Genomic DNA, 15,249 nt, shown 5'->3' on the forward strand with positions numbered 1-15,249 from the left:
TGTTTCCTGGGTGCCTCTGCAATGTGGGCAATGTGAGAGCTGATTCATTGCTGCTGGGGGGAAGGGGGTCCCTCAGTGGGCACCTGCTCCAAATTCATTGCAACAACTCAACGCTCCAAATCTCACCGACTCACATCAACCGAGGCCTACCCTTGAAATCAGGGTGATGTCAGCTGCCTGCAGCACACAGGGGTCTAGTTGGGAGATGATCAAATGTATGAATCAACTGAGCTCCAGATGATGTTATCCGGACACCACCCGCTCATCCATGAGCAGAAAAGCACAATTACACATTTAATTTATAGCTTTAAGGGGTTGTAGGGAGGTTTCTGAAGTTTGTCTGTGTTTCCATGGCCCATTTAAAGGTATTTGTCTGAGACCCTGATGTTTTCAGTTGCCAGTGTAAGTGACCCACAGTTTCTCTGTGCAGAGAGTCCAGTTCCATGTGAAATGCTCAGGGCTGTGAGGTCATTGCGGGAAGTCATATAACCCAGAAAACAGGCATCTGCCAGACATTTTTTCACCAGCGGACATTCCCCCCCAAAAAATGTTCCTGTTTCAAATCAGTTTCGATGAGGATATTTTGGATGGGAATCAGATGAATTGGTTATGGGCATTAGGGGACTTTTCGGACACATGGAGTGAGGGTGAGACAGCTAGAGATATCCTTATTTTTGGAATGTCGAAGGGCTTGTGCAATTTAGCAACGGAGATTAGAGATTCCCAATTCTGAGGATAATCTTTACACAAAAAAAAGGCACCACATTTTTCTCAGATTCTGGGATATAAATATCTCTTGTAGAAGAAATGTGAACAGCAAATCTATTTATCGTACACCAGATTAACAGTTCAAGAAAAATACCGCACTGACCATGCTGGAAACCATCAATCATTAGCTGTTTATTCTAAAGTTTTTGAATATTTCTGTTTTGTTGAAGGCAGAATGAGTGGGATTCATCGGTTGCAGTTTGTAAACAAAACATTCAAAGTTGGCCCCTCCATCCTGGCTCAAGGAGGTTTACGTCCCTCGCCAGCAGGTGAAAGCCAACCCCAGATTCACTCTCGTTTTGGAACGAGCTTTATCCACGTTTTGTAGCTTTCTCTTGGCTGCACGCTTATGATCTGGCACCTGGTTGCTATGCTTTTATAGAGGCTGACGCCTAGCAACGTCCCGACCACAGAAAAATAAGACAAATACAGACAGAGGGTAGAGACACCTCCACACACTTCTCATGGGTCATTATTGATGATTTTGTTTAAGTCTTTTTTTTTAATGACAATCCTTCATTGTGCCTTTAATGTGTTAAATGTAAAAGAACTGCCAATAGTACGAACAAAGATGTCCATAAAAGGAGAAGCTGTATGGATTACACCATTTATCGTGATAAGAAAACAAAAACATTCCTAGTTACGGTATTAGCTCAGAGATTCATGCAATCTGTCTCTATATCTGATTTTATCAGCGACCCACTGGTACAGAGAGATCTGCATGGTGCTGACTGTTAGATCGGTTTATGAATGCAGGTTCTTTATCTCCTGCTCTGACAACTCTGAACTCAACATGAACTGTCTCTTCCCTTACAATAAATTAAGATTGAGAGTTTTAGTATCATAAAGTAAAAGGTGCTCATTGTGCTGGCTGCCAGACACGAGACAAACGAGCGCCCACAGCTGATGGTTTCAACCCAGTTACAATGTTCCTCCAACAAAATCTCCTTTTTCAGTGAAACATGAGGGTGTGGAAGACAAAGGCGAGGTGTGCTCCTTTTTTTGCACAGACTGATTTGTTTTGACAACGACGCAGCAAAATGGAGCCTTGACTGCTGTAAGTCACATGCATCGAGTGTGTCTCATCTTGTTTTTTGATAACTGGAGCTGTGAAGTCATACTGAATAACACATACAGACTTGTCGTAAAAAACAGGCTTGTAACTAAGGATGCACCAATTAATTTGTCAAGAGGAGTACCAATCTGATACCAGTCTTTTTCCCCAATTTAAAATCTGTATCACTGTGAGGAGGTTAGGGTTAGGGTGACTGACTGTATAAATGTAACTTAAAGCAGAAACACTGAATTTTATAATGACCCCGACAAAGAAACTGCATTTAATGTGAATCAGCCATGTCATGGCTGATACCCATCTGGTAAATCAGATCGGTGTATCCCTACAGGTGATGCTTTTGGAAAAATACTAAATAAACTATCAACTTTCCTGACTTAAATATATTTAATAGTTTTTTTATTGCTAACAAATCCCAAGAAAAGGCCAAAACTAACAATGAATTGATTCTATAAACAAGTGTTGTCTGTGTAAAAAGAGTCTTCTGTGCCGTAGACCTCAATCATTGGCTGAAATAGCCCCCAATGAAACTGCTAAAAACAGCAAAATGCAGATGACCGTTTCAAAAGTGTAACCTTGTATATGTGACCTGGTTTTAAGATTTACGTCCTCAGTCGGAACAAAAGGTGTCACCGACATGGTAGGGAAGTTGGAAGGCGTTTTGGTCAGAATAACACCTGTTTTATCTTTTAGGAGTTATAAATCCAAGGGCCTTGCAACATCTGGACAACATGGCTGAAGCCACCATCATGACCCAGTGGTGGAGACACACTCTATTGCTCCTAAAACATCCTAAAAATGTCATCCATGAAGTGATTTCCTGGACTTAACAAAAGAAGACTGTGTTTGTCAGTGTTAAAACTTACTGAGGATCCCATTCATATGGTGACACCTGGTGGACACTCTTCATCATGATTAAAATGTGGATGAGAGAAAGGTCTAACCCCCGCAAAAAGAAATAAAAAGCAGGAGGTTTGCTGCATTCTGACCCATTTAGGTCAATCTCTGAAATGAAAATAGCCATCCACTTTCATAAAAAAACGGTGGTGTTTTATTTCATTTTTTTTATCATTTTAGTTATGATTGTAACAAACGTTATTCTCTTAAACTTAGTTAATGAACTGAGCTAGAGTGGAAAATAAATCTACTGTTATTTATTATCTGCTGGATGTCAGTAAATGACGAGTTTATGTCAAAAAATACAAAGCAGCTAAATTAAACACAGGAAGTCAGAAAGGACAGACTAAGATTACAAAATAAAAAAGTAAACTTTTACATAAAATAATATCAACTCAAGGTCCACCTAGTTTTTCACACTTTCAATCGCACCTCATGGTCTTCATCAGCAGATGGCCCGTCATCTTCATCATATTTATGGCAGCTGAGCAGGCCACATCTGCTGGGAAGCTCCAGAAAAAAAACCTAATGTGTCGATTATTTTGTCAAACTACTTCTTCCAGTTTTTTGAATGTGATATTTTTTGCTACAGAAGAAACTGATGAATTGCAGCTAATTTCAAAACTAACCCAAATCAAATCAGTAAAACTGTTTTCCGGGCAGCTGTCTCGTGACTCAGTGAGTTCATGTTATCAAACCTCTTCAGGCCCCGAAGGTGACAGTTCAGGGTCTTCCTCGTCGATGTCTGATCCATCCACCGTGGCGAGGGTTCACTGAGTCTGAGCCCCCTGGTTCTTACTCTCCTGCCACAACTTCTTCCTCAGCTCCAGCTCAGCATCGGTGAATGAAACCGGACCCCAGTTAGTGATCCTCTGAGGTCCTTTATGACCTAAAAGACCAGGTCAACAGAAAACAAGATGGACTTACAGACAAATGACTCCTGGTGCATTTCATTAAATTGGTAGTTAATGTGTGCAATAATGAACTGTTCAAGAAGCAGAACACAGTTTTGGCTTCATCTTCCAATGACTCTGGATGTGAAACAACAATAATTCAGGGCGTATAGTATAAAAAAAACAGCCCAAAACAGTACCTGAATAGCATAAATGTCCACATACTTTTTGGCCATATAGTTTGCCTCGCAGTAACTTTCAGTATATCTTTGTAAATAAATCTTAAAATTGTGTCAAAATCTTGCAACAAACTTGATGAAAATAATTCTTAAATTGGCAGTCAAACACATACTGTACAGTGCGTGTACTGTTGATTCATGAAACGATCAATGTCTCTACCTGGCTGGATGAGACGCACCAGCCCTTCATGTTTGGCCACCTTGATCTTCCAAGTCTTTGTCTTGTTAGTTGCTCGTTCAAGCTTCCTCGACACCATCTGTATAAGATAAAGCATAAGTGAGAGAAAGTCATATTAACTTTGAGAAGATGTCATGTAAGAGGAAGACTGAGGATAAACAGGCCGATAGACACTTTGAGGCGGTTGAAACAGTTCGGCCAGAAGGGGGAGCAGTTGCTGATGTGACCAACTAGTTCATGAGTCACAATGTTGATGTGTAAACGATTGAGCACCCCAATATTTCTGATGTATCAAAAAAAAAAGTGTGTAAACCTGGCATCAGATTCGTCATTTTCACTTTTATGTTTCCTGTCTCTATTTCTACTGTCACGATCTAGTAAAGGCAAAATACCAGGCAGATCATCTTGAAAAATAAAGTTACAATTTAATTTTTTATTTTATTTAGGCAAAGCTACTTCTTGTGTTTGGACAGAATTTAACAACATACCATTGGCTTCTTTTGTTAAAAATGGATTCTGTAAGAAACATGTCTATTATAAGGTATTAAATTCCAGTATCATATCAGCACTAGTATAAAAATACTGAACCCTAATTCTGACTCTTTTACTCCTCATTACGTATTGGCTGTGGGTCAGTAGCTTATTCTATTAGTCCATATACGAAACATTATTTATAATGCCACAAACGTGAAACAAAATACAAAAATACTTGTGAGCAGAGAAGAGTAGTTTTAATAACAAATACAAGAACAGTGTATTCTGCTAAATGGAAAAATAATGAAACTATCTGAGGTCAAGTGACCATTTCCACCCTAGATAAAGAATAAGACCTGACCTCGTACTCCTCTAGTGCTCCGTGCCGCTCCCTCTCCAGCCTCTCCAGCTGCAGCATGGCTGCCTGCAGGTCTCTCTCCTTGGCCAGCTGCTCGGCCACCAGCTCCTGCTTCTCTGCCTCAGTCTGAGACAGCGCCCTCTGCTGCTGCAGGTGGATCTGCTCCAGCTCTGCCCTCTTTGCTGCTTCCTCCTCCAGCAGCCTGTGATGAAAAACAGCTATGATGCTTACATTTTCTTTAAGATGTCTGTTTTACCCCTGAACAAGGAGAAATGAGGAGCTGGAGCCAGAACATACAGGTAAATGCGGGAAAATCCTGACAGTCGATCACATTCACTTTAGACAAATTCAGTCTCCAGGAACTCTGCCCTGCATGTCTTATGATTATGGGAGGAATCCAACACTAACAAAGGGAAAAGTGCAAAATATACACAGAAAAACAGTCACGACTATACACTGATGTGAGGAATTATGCCACTGTCACACATATGTTTATATTTATAAAGGCATTATCATTTTTGTGATGTTGTTAGACTGAAGTTCACAGTATTGTTTAGGGTTCTCTATTTTTGTTTTTACCTAGAATATTAAAAATATTTAAGAAATGGTGATGACTGTCATAATACTTAATCTTAAATGTTTTAAAATCATGTTCTTTAAATACCATTTGCAGAACAAAGTAACACAATAGTTTGACCATTTATTGTCTTATTAATTAATTCATCTAAGCCTATTTTTGTTTGTTGTCTGTTTTTCCTGCATGCATGAAGGATTGCAAAAGGAAAGATATCTCTGTTCATGTCATGCTATCATTTATCATGTGTTTATATTGTGCACACAAGGGAATATCAACCTAGCTAGTGCTAGTTTATTAATTTTTTAGAAGGGCTGTTATCCTTTTTTATTTTTACAAATTAACTCTTCGTATTTTCTGAGCTTTTCTTGTCACATGAGAATTACTGTAAACTGTGTGTGTGTGTGTGTGTGTGTGTGTGTGTGCCTGCGTGCGTGCGTGCGTGTGTGTGCGTGCGTGTGTGTGCGTGAGTCTGAGACCTAGCCTGCAGCTTGTGCATGGCCTCTTCATCCTGCTTGGCCTGTCTCTCGTCCTCTAAGGCCTCCTCCAGCCGGTGGTACATGTCCTCTAGCTCACGGACGCGCTGCAGGTACTGCTCCAGTTCACTGGACTTCTGAGCCACCTGCTCCTCCATCTGCTGACGCACCTGAATGGGACAACACTCACATACATCGTGTTGCATGATTTTGAACACTGGACTCTGGGACAGAGCAATGACTTACAATTAACTGCAAATCTTAATTTGTTGTATTTTAGCTTCATCTACGTCTGTGTTGCTGCAATGACGCAATCACATCTGAGCAAACAATTAAGCTTTTCTTATCCTACAAAAGGTATTTGTCTGTTTAGTCACTGGTGTAAGAAAATGATTAATATGTCTGTGCATGTGACACTCAGACAAGAGATGACTCAACATCATGGGATATATCATTTTAACTTTTTAGCTTGCGTTTCCTGGAAGGCTGAAACCACAAACAGCTGACTGGATCAGAAAATAGACAAGAGTGTTATATTACCAGACTTCATTAGTTTTCTCTCAGAACTTTTGATAAGACCACGTGTCCCCACTCACCACATATAAAGGGTCAACACTCATCAGCCTACATGACCAAAGGAACGGTGGTTACCATTTTCTCTCTCTCCAGGTCCAGTCTGTAGCGATCCTGCAGGTCTAACTGAGTCTGCTTCCTCCTGTGCTCCTCTACTGCTGCTTTAGCTGCAGCCTCATCCATTTTCTGTGAAGTACAAAAGAGGAAAGAGCTGTAACGTCTCTGTTTTACAGAGGGAATCTTAATGAAGAACCTTAGGTTGGTTGTTCAGTGTGCATTTCTACATCAAGAATAACTGAGCAACTTTTCTTTTTCTCATTTTCAGAACTGTAATGTGAGTAATTGGGCTTATAAAGACAAATTAATGTTTGACATTTGAAAAAAAGCCATCTGGCAGGGTAAAAAGAGAAGTGAGACACCATCAATAAACTGCTGCTGCTCTGAAACAGCTGAGTTCATACGCCTTACCCTTCACTAGATGCAGGTGTCCCTGACTGATGTATACGATTGTTTGCATAGCAGGTTTTACTTCCCTTTTCACTGTGAATGTTCTGCTGCATTGTTTTTTTAATCAAAGGGTGTTTAGCTTATTTTAAACTAAAATATATATTTTTTTAAATAAAGTAAAGTGGACAAAAACTCAGATAGAACATCTCAGATTTGGACACACAACATTTGCAAAATGATCTGGACTTACCAACTATAGCTCCACTTTTGTACCTACAATAAATCCCATATTTTACTCATATTAATCTTTGTTTAATATTTTTCAGAATAACCTACAGAGGTATTTTTGAAGCAGTATTTTTTAGGGTTGTTAGATTGCACAGTTGTATTTGTAAAGATATCATTTAATTAAAATGATTCTCCTTAAAGGGAGCCCTTTACCCTTTTGTAAGGGTCAAAATGTTTGCTCTGGGTTTTTAAATAGAGAAAAAATCTCATCTCATCTCATCTCATCTTCATCCGCTTATCCGGGGTCGGGTCGCGGGGGCAGCTTTAGCAGGGGACCCCAAACTTCCCATAATTGAGGAAAATCTAACTGATAGAAATAGGAAGAAAGTGCTTTGCTTAGTAGGAATAAGATTGTTTACTACTATATGTCTGAGACAAAAGAGTTCACTGGGTCCAACATGACTTGACAACGACTTGTGTGCATAACATTTGAGTTGTGCAAATGGTTACTGGACCCAACAAGATGTGAAAGCCTCCTTCTCAAAGTCAGTTTTTAAGAGTTGAGCATGGACCAGTACCTTCTTCATACCCTCCAACTGTCTCTGTTTGTTCTCATTAGCCGCCTGGAGCTGCTTCATCCTCTCTGCCAGAGAGTCATCCTCCTCCGCCTGCTGCCTCTGCCGGAGCTCCCTCCGCCTCAGCCGGGCCTCGCGGTGAAGTGACGGCAGCCCCAACCTCAGCAGCTGGATGCACGTTTGAATAGCTGGTGCGACAGATGGCGAGAGGTGACTCACTGATTGATTTACCGCCACAACAATCTGACTGTAGATGCACTGTTCAGTCAGTAATGACATTAACAGATTCAAGAGACAAAGAAAGCGAAGATGATAAAGATAATCTTTATGATGAGGCAGTTATAAAGCAGTGGAAAATTACTACCCAATACCTTGAAGCCATTCCTGCTTCTTCTTTTTATCTGATGCGCTGATCTCAAAGCTTTTATCAGTGCACTTGATTATGAACAGGCATTTCTTCCCTTCTTTATCCGGCAGAGACTGCAGGAGAGAAAAAACATCATTGCATTTCAGTCACACATACATATTATATACTATAAATAGATAACACACCTCCACACAGCAGGTTCTGTCCAGAGGGATGTCTCCTTTCTTCTCCACAAGGTCCTCACAGACGTAGTATGACAGTGAGTTGGGTCGAAGTACAAACCAGCGCTCAGTCCAGTTCTTCCTTTTGTGGCCCTTTTTCATCATGTATCCCTTTGAAACACAGTGTGGACGTAAAACAATAAGACTTGAGTCACTTAATTACCCTGCCATAATCACATATCACATAAGTTACAATGCTTTAGTATTAATATGCGAGGAGATCAGCGACTGTTACACAGTGGCTGTAATATACCCAGTACATCTATTATTGTTATAACTGTACAACTTAAACTATTTACAAGAACATGCAGAAATCCTTGATACTTAGAGGAAAACTACACTTGTGTTTCTGTCAAACCAAACAATAAATGACATACTAACATTCCACAATAATGGTAGTCTAACAAAAGAATAAATGTATATCTATGTAAATCTATACATTATTAAGGTACAAACTCTGCTTACAGTCACATATAATTACTGATACTAGTCTGCCATACCAGATGTACAGTATGGGTATAAAGCCTGGCAACCAACGCATGTCAGGCCATCTCCTCCTCTTCTACTATCTCCGCTCTCGGGCTTAGTGCCACCCAAGATGATTGTGTTTGGTTGAAAGAAATTTTTCCCCCTATACCAGGAAGTAGATTATACCCCAGTGCTGACGCAGGTCTGTGGAGGTCTGGAAATGCGAGACTAAACTGATACAGACCTGATACTTTTATAGATAATGTTCTATTTGGGGTACCTGTGCACACAGTAGATATGAGATCAATGTCCTGTCCAACCTGCTTGAGCACATCCAGTATGAGTTCCTGGAAGACCTCAGTGATGCCCATGGATAGGGTCTGGCAGTTCAGGCCCTTGCTGAAGTAACCCATCCCCACCAGTTCAATCAGCTCCCAGGCAGTCAGACAATTCCTCTTTGTGTTCAGCTGCAGCTTGTAATCTGCAAACTTCTCCTCACTCCATCCACTCCCCATGGCTTCCAGCAGCTTTCGCAGAAAGTACTCAATCTAAGGAGACGGACAGACAAAAGAGCTTAAAACCATGTTTGGTGGGGTGGTGGTTAAAAATTCCCTTACTCTTTGCTCCATTGTTTTCTTGCAGGTAAAAAAAGGGGGAAAAAGGAAAGCAGCTGTTAGGATCTTCCTCACCTCTTCAGTTATGATGACAAGTGGATATTTGTCTTCTGACAGAAAGTTGAAAATGCACCAGACTTTGAAAGCATCATCATCCGAGATGAGTAGGTGCTTAGTGCAGATATTTTTCTTGTAACACAGTGTCCAGCACATCTTGTTGAACTCCAGTACATCAAATTCCTCCTGTACCTGGGAATATAAATGCACCATTCAGTCAGAGTCAACGTCAAACTGGTCAGCCCCAGTGAGGACAGCTTGTTTACAAATGCTGAGCAGGAGACTGGTGTTTGTCTCCTTTCAAAACCTCCAGTCTCTGAGGGACAAATCTGATGTAATTAAATGCCTCATTTTTATTCAAGTCAGAGCCTACAAGAGAAAGGCAAGAAAACAGCATTCAAGTACAAAGAGTGAAACTCAAGCAGTTTCCTAACTGACATGAGCCTTCAACAGATGTGTTTGCAGTGTATTACGCTGTGCTCTTAACAGGGAAAACACTCTCAGAGACAAGAATTTCCCTTTTGCAGACAGCCTATAAAGATGCAGCGCATCTTGTTATACTGCCAATTAATAAATAATAGGCAAAACACATTGTTCCTGTTGATACAATAGAAAAGAGGTTGTGATAATTCCTTCTCCTGCAGAGCAAAACAGGTCATGACCCCAATCTGTGTCATACAAAAAAGTGTGTGTTGCTGTTTTTTCTTCTATGTTATTGCTTGTGAAACTGTCCTAGTAGTTTTTTCTTAAAAGTTTAATTTAAAAACTTTGGGCAAAGTGCACCAGCACCGTAACACCATATGTAGAAAACTATCAGGTACATTAGGTAAAATGGCATTGAATGCCTGGTCAGATTTGTAATCTTGTTTATTCTTTGATCAGATAGTTATTTAGGAAAAGTTATTTCACAGCTGCATGTATTCAGACAATATCCATTTTATATACTCCCCAAATGTCCTTTTTATTATGACTGTTCATTTTCTTGCAATCAGTTTACTGCTGACCAAGTTGACCATTATGCAAACTGACTTAGGCTAAATGCTAATATGACATTCACTGTTTTTTTCTCTCCTTTCACTTTTACTTTTACAAACTCTTCTTCTGGCAGTAGTGGTAATGCAACTGACAACTAGTGAATTGTCAGTAAGCCTACTTACCAAATCCTGTTTCCCTGTAAACTGTACTCAATTTTGTACAATATCTTTTGTCTGACTCTTGTTTATGGCATCACATTTTTTCTATTTTTTAATCACTGTCATTGAATTTGTTGCCCAAAATTGTTTTGCAATTGCTTCCAGTGAAGACGTCAAAGGCCAAGTGTGTTAAGATCGCTCAGTGAGGGCAGAATGAAGGTATCTTGGAAAAAAAGTACAGTTATGGTATCCGCACTGAAACTCAGGTATCACATTGGCACCAGTATAAAAAATGACTATACCCAACCCTAGTTATCATTTTTGCAAATTAGTGTGTACCCTCCCACTCTCCTACAAGTATTTCAGCATCTTTGTCCCACCTTGTCGAGAATAAACCTGTTGAGGTAAGGCATGTAACCCTGGTTGGACAGAGGTCCTTTATCATCATCTTTGAAATGCTCTTCAAGGGCCACAGGGTCATGGGGGATCTTCATCACTGTGCACAGGCTGTGGGACAGCACCTAAAGAACCACAGTTTGAATATGAATCAGATCCAACCATAAAATATAGCGGTAAGTAGATATATTAAAGTCAAGAAGACACATTAGTATACAGTTATACATTCCAAAAAAAAAGGATGTGTGGGTAAATTAAAGATGAAGCACAAGATCCATCTAGCAGTTTTCAGATTCTGCTACCGCACATGCAAAAACACTTCGTTGACATTTACAAGCATCATTAGTCAAGCGTTACTTCTGCTCTTGCAGGTGAACTTTACTACTTAGAATAAAGGTTATTTTCCTATTTTTTCTGCAGTAGTAATATATGATCACACCCAAAACTGTAAAGCACTGTAGATTCTTATAACAATGACCAAGATTAGATTCTGATAAACCATAAATAACCATAAATGAAAATAAATCTCCAAAAAACTTGGACTTTTAGGGGTCTCCTGGTCACACTGCAGTGTTGAGAGAGCATTTGTTAGAGTTGAAAAACCCTGCAGGATCCCTGAAGTCATGCCGTGTCTTTGTCAGGCTGAGCACATCGACATCAGAGCCAGCAGGGAAACAAAATCTGGCCCAGGATGTCATGCACCACCTCTCTCTGGCCGTTATTTCAGTAAAACATCAAGTAACACGCTATTCCATTTCTCTAAGACAACAACAGAGGTGGATTAAACATGCTTGTACACTCCCTTTTTAAACTCCCTGTGGTAAAGTGTTAATATGAAAGGAAACACAAATAAGATGCAACACAAGTAAGTGAATGGTGGATAAATGAGGGGATCCGACAAGCTAAAACAACATATTACATGGCATATGTGCAGTAAAACAAGCATTAGGACGGCAAGGCCATACTGTAGCTTCAGTATATACCAATGTGATAATATAAAATTACTAATTTACAAACAAAAGACCTGTATTAAATTATTATTACTGACAGATTAATGATGAAGCACTACTGTAATGTTGTATCTGGTTGAAGTGAGGCTAATCTAGGATAGTTATAGTAGTATAGTTATACCACTTATAGTTAGTAGATATAGTAGTATTGTTATACAGTGTAGGCCTACTGTTGGAGAGGTACTCTAGGCTACATCCAGTGTTTGAAAGTAACTAAGTACATTTACTCAAGTACTGAATTCAGGGTAAAATTTTAAGAAACTTGTACGTTATTTGAGTAATTCCATTTTATGCTGCTTTAAATTTCTGCTCCACCACATTTCACATGAAATGTACTTTTTACTCCACTACATTTATTTGGTAACTTTACTAGTTAATTTACAGATTCAGATTCTAAATACAAAATATTATCAACAAATTAAATAACATAGATCAAGCTACACATCAGTGTGTGAAGTGAATAAAACCAGCCACACCTTTACCAGCTTTAACCAACATTAAAGGGATATTTACATTGATCCATAAATAATTAGAATCTAAAAATCTAATATTCTTAAAATGGACCATTCTGCATAATGGTACAATTTTAGTCTGATATTTTTGTTGGGTTAATTTTCCTCCTTATTGCTTGTATTAATTAAGTACTTTTACTTAAGTAACATTTTGAATGCAGGACTGTAGTATTTCTACAGTGTGTAATACAATGTGTTCATAGTTAAAGCTCTGAGTACGTCTTCCCTCACATCCTATTTTATAATCATAGGCTATATCACGTAAAAACGTGGTGCCAGTAACGTTGACGTTACCCTAAAAATGTAAGTTGGTAGGAGTAAATGTAGCCTACTTACTTTCCACCACTGCTACACAGTAAAACTAGAAATTAAGTCGCATTTTTGTAATGAATAAACACAAAATGTCTAACGTTACAGTGTTAGGAGAACAGGTTAGAACGTCAACCGTTAGTTAGCTCAACTGTAAGGTAACCATAGGCAACGATGAGGAAAGTACGTCAACCGTCACGTTAACAGTTAACGTAACGGTCAGCGGTTACAGGATAAAACGGAACAGTAAGCTTGAACTTCTGAACAAAAGTAAAGAAAACAGAACCGAAACGCACCTTTAACTGAGATTTGGAAACTTTTCCACGTTGGTCCACATCCAGGGCTGTGAAGGCATGCCATATGGATTTCAACAGCTCCTCTCGAAGCCACATTATGGTTTTGTCCCTCGGTCAGCAGCAGGTACGCGAGTCTGTCTGTCACCCCTGTCAGTTTGTGTCTGCACTTTCACTGTCCGCCTCTCAAACACTAGTGATGGTGGCGCAGCAGGGACAAGTGTCACCAGAGCGCCACGTAGCGTTTACTTTTGTTTTGTTTTTCAGCATTTTTAACTCGCTGCCAAAAAAGTTATTTCGGGCTGTTCTATTATCATAAAAGCAAAACCTCAACCAACGTTACCACAAACACTAATGCATGTTAACTGCAAGTATGGTTTATTATAACTATACTTACAGTTGTGACCAAAATGATAAGCCCCCAGGAATTATTTCTAATTATTAATATTAATATTTCTAGTGTTTGCAGAATTTTTAAAACTCGGTATAATCAGTGCTTTTTAGAAACTCTTGGTACATTTTGGAATATAAAATAACATTTTAGGCTTTATATGGAATATAGAGAAAATGGGGTTGTCAAAAATATTCCTTCCCCCCATGTGAAATCTTGCCTTCAAAACACACCTAATTGACCCATCCGCTTTCAAACCACACCTGTGCAGTCAATTGGCTTCCTAACAACACCCGGAGATTCAATCAGCGTGAAAGGACTCCAAAGAAGGTTATGTGAACACATTATTGAGAGGGACTGCTTTTACTCACCATAACAAAGACAAAGAGACTAAGTCTTGAGCTCAGAAAGAAGATAGTGGAGGACCATGATAAGGGGGAGGCTATACTGCCATTTCCAAGCACTTTACAGTGTCTAGAACCACTGTACAATGCATCGTTGCCAAGTACAAGGAGACAAACTCTGTAAGAAACAAACATGGGCGTGGACGTAAGCGCAAGATTTCAAGAACTCCAGAGAGGAAATTGTCAGAGATCAAGAATCCCCAGGCATCTACCAAGATGATTCTGAGCTGGCCTCTTCTGGATTTGATGTTTCAAGGAGCACAGTTGTGAGGGCTCTCCATCGTCCAAGAAGACTCTTTACTCAAAGAGTGGCACATCAAAGCCAGACTGAGGTGTGCCTGAACATTCGAAAGGTAAAGATGAGCTTTGGAAGTCTGTGCTTTGGTCTGATGAGACTAAACTGGAATTGTTTGGGCACATGGATGTTGCTTATGTTTGGCGAAGAAAGCAAGAGGCCTTCAACCCTAAGAACACAGTTTCCACAGTTAAACATGGTGGTGGGAGCATCATGCTGTGGGGCTGTTATGCAGCTTCAGGCACAGGGAGCCTTGTTCGGGGTGCATGGCCTCATTCATTCATTCATCTTCAACCGCTTGTCCCTGTCGGGGTCGCGGGGGGGGGGGGGGGGGGGGCTGTCTATCCAGTTGACATCGGTTGACATCAGGCGTGAGGCGGGGTACACCCTGGACAGGACGCCAGTTTATCGCAGGGCACATAGAGACAACCAGAGACAGACAACCACACACACACCTATGGTCAATTCAGTCATCAATGAACCTAACATATGCATGTCTTTGGACTGTGGGAGGAAACGGGAGAACCCGGAGAAAACCCACGCAGACACAGGGAGAACATGCAAACTCCACACAGAATAGCCCCAGCGGGATTCGAACCAGGAACCCTCTCGCTGTGAGACGACAGTGCTAACCACCATGAAAAAAGAAAATTATGTTGACATTTTGAGGGATAATATGCAGAAATCTGGTCGAAGTCCATCCTTAGGTCATCGCTGGGTCTTCCAACAAGACAATGACCCAAAGCACACATCGAAATTGGTCCAACAGTTCCTGAGGGATACCAAAACCAAGGTTCTGGAGTGGCCCGCACAGAGCCCAGCTCTCAATCCTATGGAGAATCTGTGGCGGGTGCTCAAAGTGAATGTCCATGCTCGGAAACCATACAAATTGGACCCGCTGGAACAATTTGCTGTGGAAGAATGGGCCAGAAATCCCTCAGAAGACCTGTGCCAACCCAGTAAAGAACTACTCCAAGAGGTCGTTGTCAGTTGCTGCTCAAAAAGGGCACACTATTGCTTATTAATG

The 15,249-nt window shown here is 40.3% G+C and overlaps 1 protein-coding gene across 1 annotated transcript; it reads right to left on the minus strand.

Annotated features, from left to right (window-relative positions):
- Positions 1 to 3,008: 3,008 nt before the first annotated feature.
- swap70a (switching B cell complex subunit SWAP70a) lies at positions 3,009 to 13,274 on the minus strand. Its single transcript, XM_083932803.1, has 12 exons — positions 13,136 to 13,274; positions 10,993 to 11,133; positions 9,498 to 9,671; positions 9,129 to 9,356; positions 8,305 to 8,451; positions 8,124 to 8,232; positions 7,756 to 7,940; positions 6,581 to 6,688; positions 5,933 to 6,099; positions 4,883 to 5,081; positions 4,030 to 4,126; positions 3,009 to 3,626 (listed from the first exon to the last, which is right to left on the minus strand). The coding sequence occupies exons 1-12, from the start codon at positions 13,229 to 13,231 to the stop codon at positions 3,508 to 3,510; spliced, it is 1,770 nt and encodes a 589-aa protein (XP_083788929.1). The 5' UTR covers positions 13,232 to 13,274; the 3' UTR covers positions 3,009 to 3,507.
- Between the last annotated feature and the right edge of the window lie 1,975 nt (positions 13,275 to 15,249).

This window comes from Echiichthys vipera (assembly GCF_963691815.1).
Source record: "Echiichthys vipera genome assembly, chromosome: 1".
Lineage (NCBI taxonomy): Eukaryota > Metazoa > Chordata > Actinopteri > Perciformes > Trachinidae > Echiichthys > Echiichthys vipera.